The sequence below is a fragment of the Staurois parvus genome, unplaced genomic scaffold (genome assembly GCF_062004578.1).
Source record: "Staurois parvus isolate SC_StPar_1 unplaced genomic scaffold, SC_StPar_1.0 ptg001133l, whole genome shotgun sequence".
NCBI classification, from domain to species: Eukaryota; Metazoa; Chordata; class Amphibia; order Anura; family Ranidae; genus Staurois; species Staurois parvus.
The window spans coordinates 381,076-401,143 of NW_028318929.1; the positions used below are offsets into that span (position 1 = coordinate 381,076).

The 20,068-nt window shown below is 43.1% G+C and overlaps 1 protein-coding gene across 2 annotated transcripts in view; it reads left to right on the forward strand.

Moving 5' to 3' along the window:
• MAP3K10 (mitogen-activated protein kinase kinase kinase 10) overlaps positions 1-20,068 on the forward strand; it is an 87,345-nt gene that overhangs the window by 57,327 nt on the left and 9,950 nt on the right. For both annotated transcript variants that reach the window (XM_089659111.1, XM_089659112.1), the window contains exons 8-9: positions 7,963-8,085; positions 11,518-11,656. In XM_089659111.1, coding sequence (XP_089515237.1) covers positions 7,963-8,085; positions 11,518-11,656 — 262 coding nt within the window. The remainder of the gene's footprint in view (positions 1-7,962; positions 8,086-11,517; positions 11,657-20,068) is intronic.

The following is a 20,068-nucleotide window of genomic DNA, read 5'->3' on the forward strand; positions in this document are numbered from 1 at the left end:
ATTCACTATATCCGGTCTCCCCCGACCCTGCACTCACTATATCCAGTCTCCCCAGACCCTGCATTCACTATATCCAGTCTCCCCAGATCCTACATTCACTATATCCGGTCTCCCCAGACCCTGCATTCACTATATCTGGTCTCCCCAGACCCTGCATTCACTATATCTGGTCTCCCCGGACCCTGCATTCACTATATCTGGTCTCGACGGACCCTGCATTCCCTATATCTGGTCTCCCCGGACCCTGCATTCCCTATATCTGGTCTCCCCGGACCCTGCATTCCCTATATCTGGTCTCCCCGGACCCTGCATTCCCTATATCTGGTCTCCCCGGACCCTGCATTCACTATATCTGGTCTCCCCGGACCCTGCATTCACTATATCTGGTCTCCCCGGGCCCTGCATTCACTATATCTGGCCTCCCCGGACCCTGCATTCACTATCTCTGGCCTCCCTGGACCCTGCATTCACTATATTCGATCTCCCCGAACCCTGCATTCACTATATCTGGTCTCCCCAGACCCTGCATTCACTATATCTGGTCTCCCCGGACCCTGCAGTCACTATATCTGGTCTCCCCGGACCCTGCAGTCACTATATCTGGTCTCCCAGGACCCTGCATTCACTATATCCGGTCTCACCGGACCCTGCATTCACTATATCTGCTCTCCGTGGACCCTGCATTCACTATATTTGGTCTCCCACAGTACACACAACATGGAAATGGAATTATTTTAGTGAATATAAACTGCTAAGTTATAATTATTATTATACAGGATTTATATAGCGCCAATAGTTTACACAGTGGTTTACAACATAAAAATACCTTTTCTCATCAACAGTTAGAGTAGTCTTGTAACTTTTGTCAGTATCCAGCAGAGCACTGGTTAAAGTTTTACTAAACCCCAACAGTAAAATCAGTCTGTATATGCAGTAAAGCATGCTTGGTATACTTACTGTGGAACCTAAGGAGTTAATCCTCTGCATTGTGTAAAAATCATGCTTGATCCTGTCTTCTCTGATTCTCCCCTTCTTCTGCTGTCCCCATTCCATCTGCTGACCAAACAGAGCCTTGAGGGCAAACTGCACATGCTCAGTTTGGTGTGTATTGCTAGAAATTGTTTTTTTTTTTCTTGGGAGAGTGCATTTGATCAGCACAGGGCCAATCAGTGCTGTCCAGGCAAGGGTCAGAGGTCATGCAGCTTCATAGGACAGTCAGAGGAGAATGAAAACTCCTCCTACAAGTTTAAACCAGTGCTCTGCTGAACAGTGATAGATGTCACAAGACTGCTATATTCTGCTGATGAGAAAAGGTATTTAGAAATTTACATTTCCTAAAATAATTGCATTTCCATGTTCTGTGTACTGTGGGAGACTAGATATAGTGAATGCAGGGTCCGGGGAAACCAGATATAGTGAATGCAGGGTCCGGGGAGACCAGATATAGTGAATGCAGGGTCCGGGGAGGCCAGATATAGTGAATGCGGGGTCCGGGGAGGCCAGATATAGTGAATGCAGGGTCCGGGGAGACCAGATATAGTGAATGCAGGGTCCGGGGAGGCCAGATATAGTGAATGCGGGGTCCGGGGAGGCCAGATATAGTGAATGCGGGGTCCGGGGAGACCAGATATAGTGAATGCGGGGTTCGGGGAGACCGGATATAGTGAATGCAGGGTCCGGGGAGACCAGATATAGTGAATGCAGGGTCCCGGGAGACTGGATATAGTGAATGCAGGGTCCCGGGAGACCGGATATAGTGAATGCAGGGTCCCGGGAGACCGGATATAGTGAATGCAGGGTCCCGGGAGACCGGATATTGTGAATGCAGGGTCCCGGGAGACCGGATATAGTGAATGCAGGGTCCCGGGAAACCGGATATAGTGAATGCAGGGTCCGGGGAGACCGGATATAGTGAATGCAGGGTCCCGGGAGACCGGATATAGTGAATGCAGGGTCCCGGGAGACCGGATATAGTGAATGCAGGGTCCCGGGAGACCAGATATTGTGAATGCAGGGTCCCGGGAGACCAGATATTGTGAATGCAGGGTCCCGGGAGACCAGATATTGTGAATGCAGGGTCCCGGGAGACCGGATATTGTGAATGCAGGGCCCGGGGAGACCGGATATAGTGAATGCAGGGTCCGGGGAGACCGGATATAGTGAATGCAGGGCCCGGGGAGACCGGATATAGTGAATGCAGGGCCCGGGGAGACCGGATATAGTGAATGCAGGGTCCGGGGAGACCGGATATAGTGAATGCAGGGTCCGGGGAGACCAGATTTAGTGAATGCAGGGTCCGGGGAGACCAGATATAGTGAATGCAGGGTCCGGGGAGACCAGATATAGAGAATGCAGGGTCCTGGGAGACCAGATATAGTGAATGCAGGGTCCTGGGAGACCAGATATAGTGAATGCAGGGTCCAGGGAGACCGAATATAGTGAATGCAGGGTCCTGGGAGACCAGATATAGTGAATGCAGGGTCCAGGGAGACCAGATATAGTGAATGCAGGGTCCTGGGTTTAGTAAGACATTAACGCACATAGAATTATTAGCATCAACTTGACCTCTTTTGACATTTATCTAAAAAAGCATTGAAGAGACATAATGAGATAAATTGATATGAAGAATACAGAAGAAGAGTAAAAGGCTTGAATACCTTATCAGTTGACAGCTGATATAATAGTTTCTATACCAAGTCTCGCCCAGGGGTGATTGCCTCGTATTCTTACAGTGCGTAAAAGAATGGGATTAACTGCTTTGAACTATTACATGAGATTGACAGGTCCCCTTGGGCCACAGCCAACTTTATAATTATCGATGTACCTGGAGCAGGCGCCATCGATCTATTTACGGGGCTCTGTAAGAATTTACATGAAGTAACAATAGCAGCCTTAAATGCCATTCATGCATTATCTTTAAGAAGAAACCTCCACCAGCGTACATAGAAAAGCTGTGTGGACAAAATAATGCAAACTCCTAACAATAGAACTATATGAAGGATATTAAATAGCATAGAGATCAGATCTCACAACACTGACACTTGCTGAGCCTTGGTCACAGAGATGCTGGTCCAGTTCTTAATAGATTTATAAAGCAGTATTAAACCCAAACTCAAAAATGTAATCTATTGAAGCTTACCAATCATTAGATGTGGTGGCTGCATTAGGTTTCTTTTTTCATTTATTTTTTTTTCCCCCTCTGTTTCCACTTGGTGATCTGGCCAATAACACTGTTCAACAGGTAAAAAGTTTTGGGCATAAAATTAGCTAATCTTACATAATTTTGGGGTGCTGAAAACGAAAATGACCCTAAAAAATGTTGATTGGCTCTAGTTTTTATGATATATTCACCCATCTAATGACGTAAGCCATTCAAAATTATGATGCAACTTCAGCTGCATATTGCGCAATTGATACTGGTGACCAATAGAAAATTGCATGTATACTGAGATGATGCAATATTAGCCTTTAATTGCATCACTTCACTGCATAAAAGCTGCAGTATCTGTAGCTGATTGTAGTTCGACAGCGTCTTTACATTTCATTTTATGCTTATATAGGCTACTCAGTAATGCCTCGAACTTGTGTGAATAAAGCAGATAATTTCTGCTAATCTGCGGTGAAATAACTTGTCTCACAAAAAAGGAGGATAACAGGAATGATTAAGAAAGCCTACAACTTGTATTTTGGCTGCAAGATAGGAGACCAGGACAAGAGCTGGGCACCACATATATGCTGCAATTCTTGTGGGACGGCACTGGAGCAATGGTTGAATGGAAAAAAGGCATCTATGCCTTTAGCTGTGCCAATGATTTGGAGAGAGCCAACAGATCATGTTAGTAATTGTTACTTTTGTATGGTGCCTCCAATTGTAAAAGGGCTAAATAAGAAGAAAAAGTTATCTGTGCACTATCCAAATATTCCATCGACAATACGTCCAGTTCCTCATGGAGAGGGGCTACCAATTCCTAAAGCACCAGAATCCTTCATGGTTGAGTCAAGTGAGGAAGAACCTGAAGCGTGTAGTCACGTGCAGTTGTAAGAGATAGCCCTTTCCTCGAATACAAGAGAAAAGCCAAGAGAAGCAAAACCGACACAAACTGAAGACAAAACTAGTGAGAATCCTAAGTATTAAAATGATTCAACTTAGCTTATGGCTATAATTTTTCTTGGTAATCCTATGCAATATATTATGCCATTTAGGCTTTGTTATGTAGTCAATATCACTTGCTTTATATTTGTGGAAAGACATCTATCTATATAATTATTGTGCATTATGTAGTCATTACGCCTATAGTAGAAAACTTTCCGTTTACAGAAAAACTAGAGCCAATTGACAAATTTCATTGTTATATTTGAACTCAGAATGTGAAATTCATTAAGAAATGGATCCTTTTGTTTCCAAAACTGGCAAAAAATAAAAATTTGTTGAACAGTGTAACACACCTCCTGTATTAGAGTGCCCTCACTTTGGATGAAGGAGCACCGGGGGCACATTTGGACAGCAGCAAAGTCTAGTTAGTCTAGAGGAGGGGGAAGTGTTAGCTGGAGTTTGGCTTCAGTTTTTTAGCGTATCTAAATCTGCTAGTACATCTAACACTTTCTAAGCAGTTACAGCAAACCTATAATCAAAGAATAAATGGTGAGCACAAGACAAAAAGAAGGAAAAAATAAAGCAGCTAGCACAACGTGGCAAATCCACTGTCTTCACCAAAACAAAACACTATAATATCAATGTGCAGCGCTAATAAAAATGTGTGTTATAATCAATGATGACAACGTATAAAGCCATTTATAACTCTGCCCCAAATTACATCACCGATCTTGTCTCTAAATATCACCCAAACCGTACTCTCCGCTCCTCGCACGATGACCTGCTCTCTAGCTCCCTTGTCTCCTCCTCCCATGCTCGTCTCCAGGACTTCTCCAGAGCCTCCCCCCTCCTCTGGAACTCTCTACCCCAATTTATCAGACTATCGCCTACTCTGCTCACTTTTAGGCGTTCTCTGAAAACCTATCTCTTCAGGGAAGCCTATCCTGCCCTCAGCTAATACTGGAATCTTCTACTCTTCCAACCAGTCCATCACCCACAATTACTACCTTTTGTACCACTAGCCCCTCCCTCCATAATTGTAAGCTCCAAGGAGCAGGACCCTCAATTCCCTCTTGTATTGAACTGTATTGTTGCTGTGTTGTCTCCCGTTATATTGTAAAGCGCTGAGCAAACTGTTGGCGCTATATAAATCATGTATAATAATAATAATAATGACCAGTGTGATCGTAAAAGAGAAAGAAAACATCAAAAAAGCAATAAAGAATAGTGAATACTCCAATGTAGAAACAAAATATACGATATAACAAATAAATGAAAAAAAATAAGTTCTCCAAATATCATAATAGTCCCAAAAATAGTGATATGATCAAATCAACAAAATGTAGTGACTTCCGCACTGCACCTCCACCATAATGCACTCACCAGAAGTAAGTACCAAGCAAACCCAGAGCGGAATTTTTATTAGCGCTGCACATTGATATTATAGTTACAGCAAATCGTTTTGTTCATTGTTGGATAAAGGTTTTACATGAATAAATGAAAGCTGATCATTATAAACACCCCTGTCAGTGTTAAATGGTTTGTCTCATTTTGCTGGAGACTTGCTGGTGGTAAAAATGGGCAGCTGAGACACAGTTTTATTGGCCCCTCTCCAGCCCCCTGAACTGTAGTATATGCGCTAGATTGGCCTGTGCTCATTTAAACACTTACTGACGTAAAAATGCACTCACAAAAGTGACGTGGCTTAGGCGAGCAACCATAGGTCTAATGTGGACCGTTAACAGAATAATGGCCCTACACCCCAGCCTTTGGCAAGAAGATTGAAGTGAGCTGTGGCACATTCTGATGGATAAGAGCCGCTGCCTCAGCATGCAAAGATATTTTAGTGGTCCCGACATCCTGAGGCAGGGGCTCTTATCCCTCGGACTGTGTCACATCTCATTCCCATCCAGGGGAAGACTGACCATTTGGAAACTCGGGCACTGCCCGAGGGCCCGGGGTCAGTAGGGGGCGCCATGAGATGCCCCTGGTACCTCTTTCATAGGCTTTTTTGAGTTTGCGCAAAGACACAGGGGCCCCATGATCCCCTGAGAGGCAATCAGATATTCCCTGGACCAACTTTACCTATAAATGTTAGTGTCCAGTTATGTTCTGTGTATCTAAGTATCCAAGACTTTTTTAAAGCAATCCACTGAGCTGGCCAGAACCAACTCTTGAGGGAGTCTATTCCACATTTTCACAGCTCTTACTGTGAAGAAACCTTTCCGTGTTTGGAGATTACGTTTCTTTTCCTCCAGATGTAAAGAGTGCCCCCTTGTCCTCTGTGATGAGCTCAGGGTGAATAGCTCTACACCGAGTTCACTATATGAACCACTAATGTATTTATACATGGAGATCATATCCCCCCTTATGTATTATACATGGAGATCATATCCCCCCTTATGTATTATACATGGAGATCATATCCCCCCTTATGTATTATACATGGAGATCATATCCCCCTTATGTATTATACATGGTGATCATATCCCCCCTTATGTATTATACATGGAGATCATATCCCCCTTATGTATTATACATGGTGATCATATCCCCCCTTATGTATTATACATGGTGATCATATCCCCCCTTATGTATTATACATGGTGATCATATCCCCCCTTATGTATTATACATGGAGATCATATCCCCCTTATGTATTATACATGGAGATCATATCCCCCCCTTATGTATTATACATGGTGATCATATCCCCCTTATGTATTATACATGGAGATCATATCCCCCCTTATGTATTATACATGGAGATCATATCCCCCCTTATGTATTATACATGGAGATCATATCCCCCCTTATGTATTATACATGGACATCATATCCCCCTTATGTATTATACATGGAGATCATATCCCCCTTATGTATTATACATGGAGATCATATCCCCCCTTATGTATTATACATGGAGATCATATCCCCCTTATGTAATATACATGGAGATCATATCCCCCCTTATGTATTATACATGGTGATCATATCCCCCCTTATGTATTATACATGGTGATCATATCCCCCCTTATGTATTATACATGGAGATCATATCCCCCCTTAATCTCCTCTTCTCATGAGAGAATAAATTCAGTTCCTCTAATCTTTCCTCATAGCTGAGCTCCTCCATGCCTCTTATCAGTTTGGTTGCCCTTCTCTGTACTTTCTCCAGTTCCCCAATGTTCTTTTTGTGAATTGGTGCCCAAAACTGAACTGCATATTCCAGATGAGGTGTTACTAATGGTTTGTGCCGGGGGAAATTATATCTCTCTCTCTGGATTATCATGTATTATATTCTATATATTTAAATATATTTATTTTTTTTATTTGCATTTGAATTTATATTGCTTTAACAACTGGTGTTGTGTATTCCGCTTTGGCGGTAATAGTCTCATAGAGTTTGACAGGCTGCCATCAGCGGGGCTAGACGGGACACCGGTGCCTTCCACCTGCAACTAAACGCCGGAGCTCCATGCATTGTGGCTAAATGCCCAGTGTGCATGGGGCCTAACAGAGACTCTGAACGAGTGTAGAGATAATTATTATACAGGATTTATATAGATAATTGAGATAATTGATCTCCATGCACATAACTGAAAGACATATACAGCTTCTGAGGCTGACACATGGGCATGCCTCTCTGTCCATCAGGGATGTGCGAATAAGAGATCACAGAGCTCTATCTCTGTAAATGAACACTGAATGGAGAAGAGATGAAAGACTACTACTAATGTGACCGCAACACCAAAACCACCCTAGTATGGGTATAAAAAATAACAGTGTGGACATTGCAAGTAACAATTTGTATTATAAAACATATGTATTTTTTTTAAGTGCCTTACTTTTTCTGGTTCTGCCTGCAGGATTTGAACACAAGATCACCGTACAGGCATCGCCGACTCTAGACAAGTGCAAAGGTCAGGGGTCGAGCAGCTACAGCCCCCCTGGGAGCCCTCTGATTATCCCAAGACTCCGAGCCATTCGATGTGAGTTTTCAACCATATGCAGAAAGATATGTATAAATGAATTTCTACACATTATATGTAAGCCTGTAACCTCCCTGGAGGTATTCCCGAGTGTAGCTCGGGGTAAAGTTTCAGTACCACAAGCGGTAACCCCGAGCTACACTCGGGAATACACTGCAGCGTTGCATAGGGATTTGTTCTTCACTTACCTTGTCCTGCGCTCCCGCGATGTCCCTCCTGCAGTGTCCCCGGCAATGTCCTCCGGCGGATGCCGTCATCTGGGTTCCGTCCCCTGCAACGTCAGGATGTACGGGGACGGAACGGTGGGAAATTTGAAAATGACAAAAAGTGACATTCACTAAATACACTAAAATCACATAGTAGAACATTCCTGTATCAAACCATTTCACATACATTTTGTCCCGAGTGCTTTGTCCTGTGTCCTGCCTTCATTTTTACTGTTCTTTCTGCCTGGAAACTGAGAAACGTCCATGGCGTCCAAAAAGCGTCCCTTTAGGTCAAAAGCGGTTTTAGACCAGCTAGAGAACAGCGATAGTAAATCAGAACCACTTGTGGAATTGAGTGATAATGATTCGTGGGGGAAATTCGTCATCAGACAGTAAAAACTATTTTGCAACTTTGCTCAGTGATGTGCAAACTTGGCGCTATATTTCAAATTTCAGTGTTTTTGGTTTGATTATATTATTGAATTAAATTAATTATTATATTATTATTTTTTATGATTATTTACTAAATTATAATTTATGATTTTGTGTTTCAAATTTTAACATACCCGGGATGTTTAATAGACTCTTGTTCGGACAGATTTCAGTGAGTTATTCCTAAAAATTACAGGCCTACATTAAAAAAAATACATATTTCCATGCAAAAAAATGTACCGCTTTGAGCACAGAAATATGGACCATAATCAGACCGCTAGGGAGGTTAAGGAGCCTATTTATAAAAAGAATGTACATAGTCATTTGTCCAGTGAATCTGCATGTACATTCATTTTGTGTGAACTGGGTAAAAACAAATGTTGTTTAGGCTATTTTCTCTTCTAAACGAATGTTGTTTTAGTATAAAATATCGCCTTGTGGAGACAAGAAGCAGAAGTAATATATATGTTTTTGCAGCAAGGAGTGCAGTGCATCAATTCCAGAGAATGCTAGAGGGAAAATGCAAATAAATGGTACCAATGGTTACAGATTGGCTCAACAAAAGTAAATCAATCCCAATGTATAAAGACAATTTTCAACTAGTTGCAGTTTCGTATGCTGAAAAAAAGTAGGATGTGTTCTACTTTTCTGATTGCAGCGCAGTACACCACATCGCAACCTGCTGCGGTAGCTAAAAGTTGAATTTATTTATCAGTAAAGTTGAATTTACAGTCCATCAGTACCGCTTCCTTCACAGTGCACACCAGCAGCCTTGTATTTATTAAAAAAAAATATAAGTTGTTCTGTGAATGGCAGTAGTGCCGAGTGAGTGACTTGAAAGAGTGTAGTAATCGCTATAGTAGTGCTGACTACTACAATGATTGTCCGCTTCCCCAGCGCTCACTCAGGTATGATACATGCACACTTACATTGTGCTAGGCTTAAAGTGTTACTAAACCCACAACAGTAAATTCAATCTGTATATGCAGTAAGGTATGCTTGTTATACTTACTGTGGTACCTAAGGGGTTAATCCTCTGCATTGTGTATAAAAGCTGTTTGATCATGTCTTCTCTGATCCTCCCCTTCTTCCAGTGCCCCCCTCTTATCTCCTGATAAGGCATATTGTGTGGAGTCACTCTGCACATGCTCAGTTTGGTATGTATTGCTAGAGAGTTTTTTTTTTTTCTTGGGAGTGTATGTGATCAGCACAGGGCCCATCAGCACTGTCCAGACAGAGGTCAGGGGTTCTGCATCCTCCTAGAGCAGAATGAAAACTCATCCTACAAGCTTTAACATGTGCTTGGTTGAACACTGATGGATGTCACAAAACTGCTATATACTGCTGATTAGAAAAGGTATTTAGCAGTTTATATTTACTAAAATAATTGCATTTCCATGTTCTGAATACTGTGAGAGACCAGATATAGTGAATGCAGGGTCCTGGGTTTAGTAACACTTTAACCCAGTGTTTCTCAACCTTTTTTTAGTCAAGGCACCCTTTGAAATTATAGACAGTCCCGAGGTACCCTATAAAATTATGGACAGGCTTGAGGCACCCCATTCAATGGCTTCCGCTGCTGCCTGGTAGCCAGTGAGGAGATAGAGAGGCACATTGTTGGAGTGACCTCGGCTAGGTAAGTGTAAGAGGACTGGGGGAGGGCAGCTGTACACAGACAGTTTTTTACAATGCTTGGAGGAAAAAAACCTTCTGACTTTAGAACCACTTTAAAATATCCCTTTAAAAGGGGTATAACATGTAAATGCTATTACAATAGTTTTATTGTGAGGCTAAAAAAAACCTTCTGTGTGCTGCTTCCCCCACAGCCCCTCCCTTATACTCACCTGAGCCCCCTCTCAATCTAGTAATGTGCACAGGAGCCTCCGCTGTCCCGGATCTCTCTCTGCTCATTGGCTTAGACACAGCAGAGGGAGCCATCGGCTCCACTGCTGTCAATCACAACCAGTGAGCCATGATATAGCAGGGGTGGGGCCAAGCTGCAGCTCTCTGTGTCTTATGGACACATAGAGGGGGGATCAGGAGCGAGCATGCAACTGTGCCCCCATAGCAAGTGGTTTGCTATTGGGGGAACTAGTCAAAGGGGAGGAGCCAGGACCAGAGATGAAGCGGATCAGGGCAAAACCATTACACAGAGCAAATAATTATAACATGTTTGTTTATTAAAAACAAAGTTTTAGTATTACTTTAAGGCCTTGTTCACATGGGGTTGCATCAATGCATACCCATTGATGTCACGGATGCAGCAGCTACACGGACACAGCCTCTGCTCCCAATTTGACATGTGGGTGCACAGCCCTGATTGGAGACGGTGTGAGTTTGGAGCTGTGCACCCACACGGATGTCAGATTGGGAGCAATGGTTGTGTCCATGCAGCCGCTGAGTCACAATACACTAGAATGGGACTGCCTGCATGGGGATGCATGCAACCCCAGTGCAGTGCAGCCCCTGCATGGGGTACGCATAGATATGTCCCATATGAATGAGGTCTAAAATGATTGCCCCTGGCACATAATATAAAAGTGTTGTAAAGACTGAGCCATGTCATGTGTGTCTGGACCAGCCGGACACAGCCTCCACCAGGATAAACTCCAAGTTTCCTGTTTTATGATCAACTGTAAGGAAAATTTGTCTCCATAAGATTTTTTTCCCCCTTTTTTGTGTTGTAAGTCCAGGGTTTATGTTTATGGTTTATTGACACTAGTCCTCTATTCTGTTGTCATAAATGTATGGCTTCTAGATCCAAACAATGAGCTTTTCTTTGTCTTCTATTCAGTGACCCCTGTGGATGGCAGTAAGACCTGGGGGCGGAGCTCCGTGCTGAAAAAAGAGGAGGTGGCTTCAACCAAGAAGAAAGGGAGGACATGGGGCCCCAGTTCTACACAGCCAAAGGAGAGAGTCGGCGGGGAGGAAAGGTGACCATCCAACACAATCCACCTACATTGCTGAATTCATAGAGGGTCCGCTCTATGTACTGTATATTGGGGGCGATTCCGTAAAGCATTTGCACACTTTTGTGGGCATTAAGGTCATGTTAAAAAACGTTTCACTATGTTCATGAAAGCTGTGTGTTTTCTTGCTAAAGGCGTATTCACATCAGATTTCATGCACCTTTTAGAACATTGGTTGACATGAATTTGTTTTCATTAGGTTTCCATTTATTTTATTAATACAAATATAGAACATATAATATATGGTGTATGCTTAGCCTATATCCCGTGTCATCCTTTCCTTTTCCCCTTTGTGGGTTGGGTTTATGCGCATTTATGTGCGTTTTACATACATTTTGTTTGTGTTGCAATGTGAAAAAAATCCAGATGTGCTGCATATTAGTGCACAGCTCCACACCGCACATGACACCAGCGTTTGGGGCACATAGAATACCTCAGGATACTGCAGAACTCTGCCCCGAGTTTCAGCGAGCCTTAAGCACCCATTTACACAAGTGGAGATTAGTCGTTTTCTGCCCTAGAAAAGCACTGGTCTCCGCAAGGGCACTCAGACAATAATTGTTTTCTATGTGCGCTGTTCACACTTAACCACTCCTGGACCAGTGATGTACTCGTACATTGCTGGACTTTCAGTGCTTGTACTGGAGTGGTGCCTGCAGTTGCAGACAGCACCATGTACCATTTTGTAGAGCCGATGGTTGGCTCTCTTATACAAGCAATTGGAATGGCTACTAGCCACTTGATTGCTTGTACAAGCAGCCAGAGGGTATGTGCGTGTCCCCCCTTCCGCCGCTATCTTGCGATCTCCCAAGCAACCAGCCGGCATGTCTTACGGCTTGCCAGACAGCTGAACAAAGCCAAAATTGGCTATGATCAGCTCTCCTTTTTCCTTTTGTAAGTTGGAAGCGATGTCCTGACATCACTTCCGGTTTACTCAGAAACGTTCGGCGCCATTTTCAAAAATTTTAAAGCATCCAAAAACACCAATCTTGGTCTTTTGAATACTTTCAAGTGCAGAGCAAGGGTTTTGGGTCCCATAGATCCCAGAGCCCCCACATAAAGAGTACCTGTCACATGTCTATTGCTGTCACAGAAGATGTTTACATTCCCTGTGACAGCAATAAAAGTAATAAAAAAAAATGAATAATTAAAAAAAAACAAACAATTAAAGTGCCCCCACCCCCGTGCTCACGCACAAAGGTGAACGCACACTTTGGTCACGCATGCAAACAGTGATTGTTCTACACATGCAAGGTATCACTGTAATCGGCAGATCAGGGGCAGTAATTCTAGCACTAGACCACCTCTGTAAATCTAAAGTGGTAACCTGTAAAGGCTTTTAAAGTGTCCCCTATAAATAAATAGTAACATTTATACAGTTTGTTGCTATTGCATGGGTGTGTGCAATTTTAAAACGTGACATGTTTGGTATCTATTTACTCGGTGTGACATCATCTTTTTTATTTTGCAAAAAAATTGGGCTATGTATTTTGTGTTGTTTTTGCAATAAAATTTTAAAAAGAGTATTTTTTCCCAAAAATTGCGCTCGAAAAACCACTGCGCAAATACCATTTGACATAAAAAATGCAAAACCCACCAATTTATTTTCTAGGGTCTGCTTTAAAAAAGATATAATTTTTTGAAGACCTTTTCTAGCAAAAAATACTGATTTTAAAATGTAAACAAAAGTGTCAGAAATGGCCTGGAGTGGTTGTAAACCTCAGACATGAAATATGAGCAAAGCATATTAATCTATAGTGTGTACTTCTCAATCCAGAGCACTAAGTGTCATTTCTGTCCACTGCCTCGTTCCTCTGCTATCAGCATTATTATTATTATTATACAGGATTTATATAGCGCCAACAGTTTGCTCAGCGCATTACATTATAGCGGTAGGCAATACAGTAACATTACAGTTCAATACAAGAGGGATTTGAGGGCCCTGCTCCTTGGAGTTTACAATCTAGGAGGGAGGGGTGAGTGGTACAAAAGGTAGTAACTGTGGGGGATGGAGTGGTTGGAACAGTAGAGGATTCCAGTATTAGCAGAGGGCAGGATAGGCTTCCCTGTAGAGATAGGTTTTCAGTGATTGCCTAAAAGTAGGTAGAGTAGGTGATAGTCTGATAGATTGGGGTAGGGAGTTCCAGAGGATGGTGACACCCTGGAGAAGTCTTGGAGATGAGCATGGGAGGAGGAGATAAGGGAGCTAGAGAGTAGGAGGTCTTGCGAGGAGCGGAGAGTACGGTTTGGGTGATATTTAGAGATAAGATCGGTTATGTAAGTTGGTTCAGTGTTGTGGATGGCTTTATATGTCAGTGTTAGTGTTTTGAATTTTATCCGTTTGGCAACTGGGAGCCAGTGGAGGGATTGGCAGAGAGGGGTGGCAGATGCAGAACGGTTAGTGAGGTGGATGAGTCTGGCAGCAGCGTTCATGGTAGACTGGAGTAGGGATAGCCTGCGATGAGGTAGGCCAATGAGGAGAGAGTTACAATAGTCGATATGACATGAGAGTGAATAAGTTACTTAGTGGTGAGTCGCTTCTGACAAATTTTCCTGACACCAACATAAAAATGGTGACGGGGAGGGCACAACCTGTGAGTGACGGCCTCTGCTCTGTTCCTGTGTGCTGTGTGGTGAGGAGGTGTGGCCCATCCCTCCAATCAGATCTCAGAGCTCTCCTCACTGAGCATAACCTCAACTCCCTGCCCCCTGCTTTTTCAGAGCTGAGATATTCTGTGTAAATTCCGCACTTTGAATGGATGTAGGGGAAAGATGACTGTAGATTAACAAGTACAACTTATGTAGGAGGATTTTTATCATCTCTGTGTATCACCTGTGGCAGTTACTTCATTGGGTATATGTAAGGATTTACAACCACTTTAAGTGCCATCTTTGGGTGAGCTGCGGTGCAGTGCGGAAATCTGCAGCTTGTCCATACTGCATCCTCATCCGCACTTGCGTTCCTGTCTACATTTCTGGCTGCATAGATAATAATGAAATTTCACAAGGCACAAGCTGAATGCCAGAACCAACACTATCACAACATTTTACCCTGTATTTAGTGTGAATCAGCCCATGAGGGCCCATCAGGTGAAGGTCCGGGCAGGAACAGCGCAATGTGTGTTTAGGTGCATCTCGCCGTGTACTTTTCCTTTTTTTTTTTTTTTTTTTTTTAATTCTATAGACTTTATTGCAATGTCAAAATGAGGAAGCTGCGGTGTGTAGAAATATATGTTATGCTGAGCCTTCAGGTGAGCTCTGGCCCATTGCCGAAAATTGCATACTGTCTGCATTTTTCCACACCGCACTGCTTGGCACCCAGGGGCAAAACTGATGAGTTGGTTCATGTTATCTACACGGTATGTGCACAGCAAAACGCTGAATTTCACAATGCAGATGGTGTTGATGCTGGCGTTCTTGCCAGTTTGTGCATTGTGACATTTCATTTGTTTCTATGCACGCGGAAACGCAGGCAGAAACTGAGCTGCGGATGAGCCACGGCTCATGATGGAAAAAAAATGCAGACATGTCGCAGATGCAGTCTTGCGGTCACTGGCATTGATCCGATGCAGAAAAACGACCAATCAGAGCAACTAGTGTGAAGGAGCCCCAACAGTTCTATATTGCCACCCAGCTTGTTGTGTTTTCTTTGTTGTTGGAATAGTGTATACCTACAGTACAGTAATATGTCTCTTTTAGCCCCTCCGCCCCCTGCGCCAGCTTGCGTTGTTTATCTATGACATCTGATGTGGTTAGCATGAGACGAAAGCTAGAGGAGGCGATACAAGATAACAGGACTGGGGGGGCGGGGGGGTAAAGCATTAAATAGTCCTATTTTAAGAGTTTAGTAGCTAATCAAAAGCATCTTACAATAAAACTGTATCCTGATTGGTCACTGGAGTCCTAAAAATACACTTTTCACCCCCCAAAAATAATTTAATCAGCCAGCTTTGCCCTTTGTTGCTCAGAACACGGCCTAGAAAGGTCCCTGTGATGCAACGACAATGAGCGGAAAAATGTCCTCTGCATCTGCCTTCACACTCTGGAGCATCCCTCGAATTACTGGCTCCCGTTTTAAACCCAGTGTTGTCTGGTGTGGGGGTGTGTGTGGCCCCCGTCCAATCAGCTATCACTTCACACGGAGAAAATTGAGCCCTTTTAGGACATGCAGGAAGCAGTGGGAGGTGGGGGGAATTTTTCCTCTTTTCACAAACCTGCAGCTGCGGTCGGGTGGAATTGTAATTATGACTTTTACTTGTTCTGCATTCTCTAAGAACATACTGGGAGGTAACTATATATATATATATATATATATATATATATATATATATATCCACCAAGGATGGCCGCAGGAAAGGATGGACTTTATGACAAGTTCAAAAAATAACTTGTATGCTCTATATTTGTACTAATAAAATAAATGGAAAAGGAAATATAATACCTTCACACTGTATAATGCAAATACTCTTAGAGCTCAACTTTACCTTCTTCATATGTGCTACAGGTGAAATATTTGTTGTACAGCCTTTATTTTCTCTCTCTCTCTCTCTCTCTCTCTCTCTCTCTCTCTCTCTCTCTCTCTCTCTCTCTCTCTCTATCTATCTATCTATCTATCTATCTATCTATATATATATATATATACACACACACATATATACACAGTGGATATAAAAAGTCTACACATCCCTGTAAAAAAAGGGAGAAATCATTTTAGAACCTTTTCCACCTTTTAATGTAACCTATAAACTGTACAACTCATACTCACACCCTCTTATAACTGGGGATGTAGCTGTGTTCAGAATTAAGCAATCACATTTAAAATCATGTTTAAATTGGAGTCACTGCACACCCACCATCATTTAATGTGCCTCTGGTTAACCCCAAATAAAGTTTAGCCGTTCTAGTAGGTCTTTCCTGACATTTTCTTAGTCGCATCCTACAGCAAAAGCCATGGTCCACAGAGAGCTTCCAAAGCATCAGAGGGAGCTCATTGTTAAAAGGTATCAGTCAGGAGAAGGCTGCAAAAGAATTTCCAAGGCATTAGATATACCATGGAACACAGTGAAGACAGTCATCATCAAGTGGAGAAAATATGGGGCAACAGTGACATTACCAAGAACTGGACGTCCCTCCAAAATTGATGAAAAGACGAGAAGAAAACTGTTTTGGGAGGCTACCAAGAGGCCTACAGCAACATTAAAGGAGCAGCAGGAATATCTGGCAAGTACTGGCTGTGTTGTACATGTGACAACAATCTCCCGTATTCTTCATATGTCTGGACTATGGGGTAGAGTGGCAAGACGGAAGCCTTTTCTTACAAAGAAAAAACATCCCAGCGTGGATAAATTTTGCAAAAACAGATCTGAAGTCTCCCAAAAGCATGTGGGAAAATGTGTTATAGTCTGATGAAACCAAGGTTGAACTTTTTGGCCATAATTCCAAAAGATATGTTTGACACAAAAACAACACTGCACATCACCAAAAGAACACCATACCCACCGTGAAGCATGGTGGTGGCAGCATCATGCTTTGGGGCTGTTTTTCTTCAGCTGGAACTGGGGTCTTAGTCAAGGTGGAGGGAATTATGAACAGTTCCAAATACCAGTCAATATTGGCACAAAACCTTCAGGCTTCTGCTAGAAAGCTGAACATGAAGAGGAAGTTCATCTTTCAGCATGACAATGACCCAAAGCATACATCCAAATCAACAAAGGAATGGCTTCACCAGAAGAAGATTAAAGTTTTGGAATGGCCCAGCCAGAGCCCAGACCTGAATCTGATTGCAAATCTGTGGGGTGATCTGAAGAGGGCTGTGCACAGGAGATGTCATCGCAGTCTGACAGATTTGGAGTGTATTTTTGCAAGGAAGAGTGGGCAAATATTGCCAAGTCAGGATGTGCCATGCTGATAGACTCATACCAAAAAGACAGAGTGCTGAAATCACATCAAAAGGTGCTTCAACAAAGTATTAGTTTAAGCGTGTGCACACTTATGCAACCATATTATTTTAGTTTTTTATTTTAACGTCCCTCTATCTAAAAGATCAGTTTGTTGTTAAACTGAATTGTACAGTTTATAGGTCACATTTAAAGGTGGAAAAAGTTCTGAAATGATTTATCTTTATCTAATTTTTTTACATCACAGAAACCTGACATTATTAACAGGGGTGTGTAGACATTTTATAGCCTTATCACCCTTTGTCCAGTGACAGGAATAAATCTAAAACCCCTAATATATAGTAGTCATGACAGTGGGGTTGCAGCACTCTTTTCTTCTTTTTTTTTCTTGCATTATGTCATCAAAGCATAGCCACAAAATGCCATTTCACAGATATGCGTTGATAATTTTCATGGATTTAATAAAAGAAGATTAAGTGCTGAAACCGTGTTTCCATTATTAATCCTTATGTACATTTACAATAATAATAATAAAAAAAAAATCCTGACCTTTGACCCTGACCTTGACCCAAACACTTACCCTGGCACTGAACTAGATCAAACCTTGATCTACATATTTTTTCCTTTTTTTTTTATTTTATTTTTTAATATATATTTATCTTTTTTTTTTTCTTAAACTTTTTTTCCCCCTCTATGCCAGGAGTTAGAGGTACAATGTATCTCTCTACTCCATTCATAGAGAGAAAAAAAACAAGGGGGGCGGGCTGTACAGTGACTGATCACTGTGATAGCCAATCAAAGGCTATCACAGTGATCATGTGACCCGGAATCGGGAGTCCCGGGGTCCCAATCGTTAGAAGCGGGAGTCCCGGGTCCTGATCGTTAGGCCTCTCAGTGACACCCCGGTCTTTGTGCTGGGAGTGCGCTGTGCGGTGCGCTCCCAGCACAAGGACAGGCATGCAAATATGGAAAAAAGCCCAGTTCTGTGAGGCCGCATATTTGTGTGACATCGACGTCAAGGGGTTAAACTCCTGGGCTGTTGATCTGGTCAGTTAAGTAGCAGAGGGGTTGTTAATCCGTTTCAGATGCTTTGGCATTAATTAAATTAGCAAAAGGTGCACTAGATGGGTAACAATGAGACGACCCCCAAAACAGGAATGGATTTACAGGTGGAGGCCACTGACATTTTGTTTCCCTACTCATCTTTTCTTACTGTTTTTCACTAGTTTTGCATTTGGCTAGGGTCAAAGCATGAGGCAATACCTGGACCCTACAGAGGTTGCACAGGCACTCCAACTCCTCCAGGATGGCACATTAATATGTGCCATTGCCAAAAGGTTTCTGTGTCTCCCAACACAGTCTCAAGAGCATGAAGGAGATTCCAGGAGGCAGGCAATTACTCTAGGAGAGCTGAACAGGGCCGTAGAAGGTCCATAACCAATCAGCAGGGCCGGTATCTGCTCCTTTATGTACGGAGGAACAGGATGAACACTGCCAGAGTCCAACAAAATGACCTCCAGCAGGCCACTGATGTGAATGTCTCTGACCAAACAATCAGAAACAGACTTCATGAGGGTGGCCTGAGGGCCCGACGTCCTCTAGTGGGCCCTGTGCTCACTGCCCAGCACCATAGAGCTCGGTTGGCATTTGCCATTGAACACCAGAATTGGCAGGTCTGCCACTGGCGCCCTGTGCTTTTCACAGATGAGAGCAGGTTCACCCTGAGCACATGTGACAGATGTGAAAAGGTCTGCAGAAGCTGTGGAGAACGTTATGCTGCCTGTAACATCGTTCAGCATGACCGTTTTGGTGGTGGGTCAGTCATGGTCTGGGGAGGCATATCCATGGAGGGACGCACAGACCTCTACAGGCTAGACAATGGCCCCCTGACTGCCATTAGGTATCGGGATGAAATCCTTGGACCCATTGTCAGACCCTATGCTGGTGCAGTGGGTCCTGGGTTCCTCCTGGTGCACACCAATGCCCGGCCTCATGTGGCGACAGTGTGCAGGCAGTTCCTGGAGGATGAAGGAATTGATACCATTGAATGGCCCCTACGCTTGCCTGACCTAAATCCAATAGAACACCTCTGGGATATCATGTTTCGGTCCATCTGACGCCTCCAGGTTGCACCTCAGATTGTCCAGGAGCTCAGTGATGCCCTGGTCCAGATCTGGGAGGAAATATCCCAGGACACCATCCGTCGTCTCATAAAGAGCATGCCCCAACATTGTCAGGCATGCATACAAGCACATGGGGGCCATACAAACTACTGAGGACCAGTTTGAGTTGCTTCAATGAAATTTCAGCAAAATGGAATAACCTGCTGCATCATTTTTTCACTTTGATTTTCGGGGTGTCTTTGAATTCAGTCCTCTGTAGGTCGATCATTTTCATTTCCATCAAACGATGGGGCATCCTTACGTTCCTAACACATTACCCAGTCCATATCAGTATAGATATCCAGCATGAGATTTTC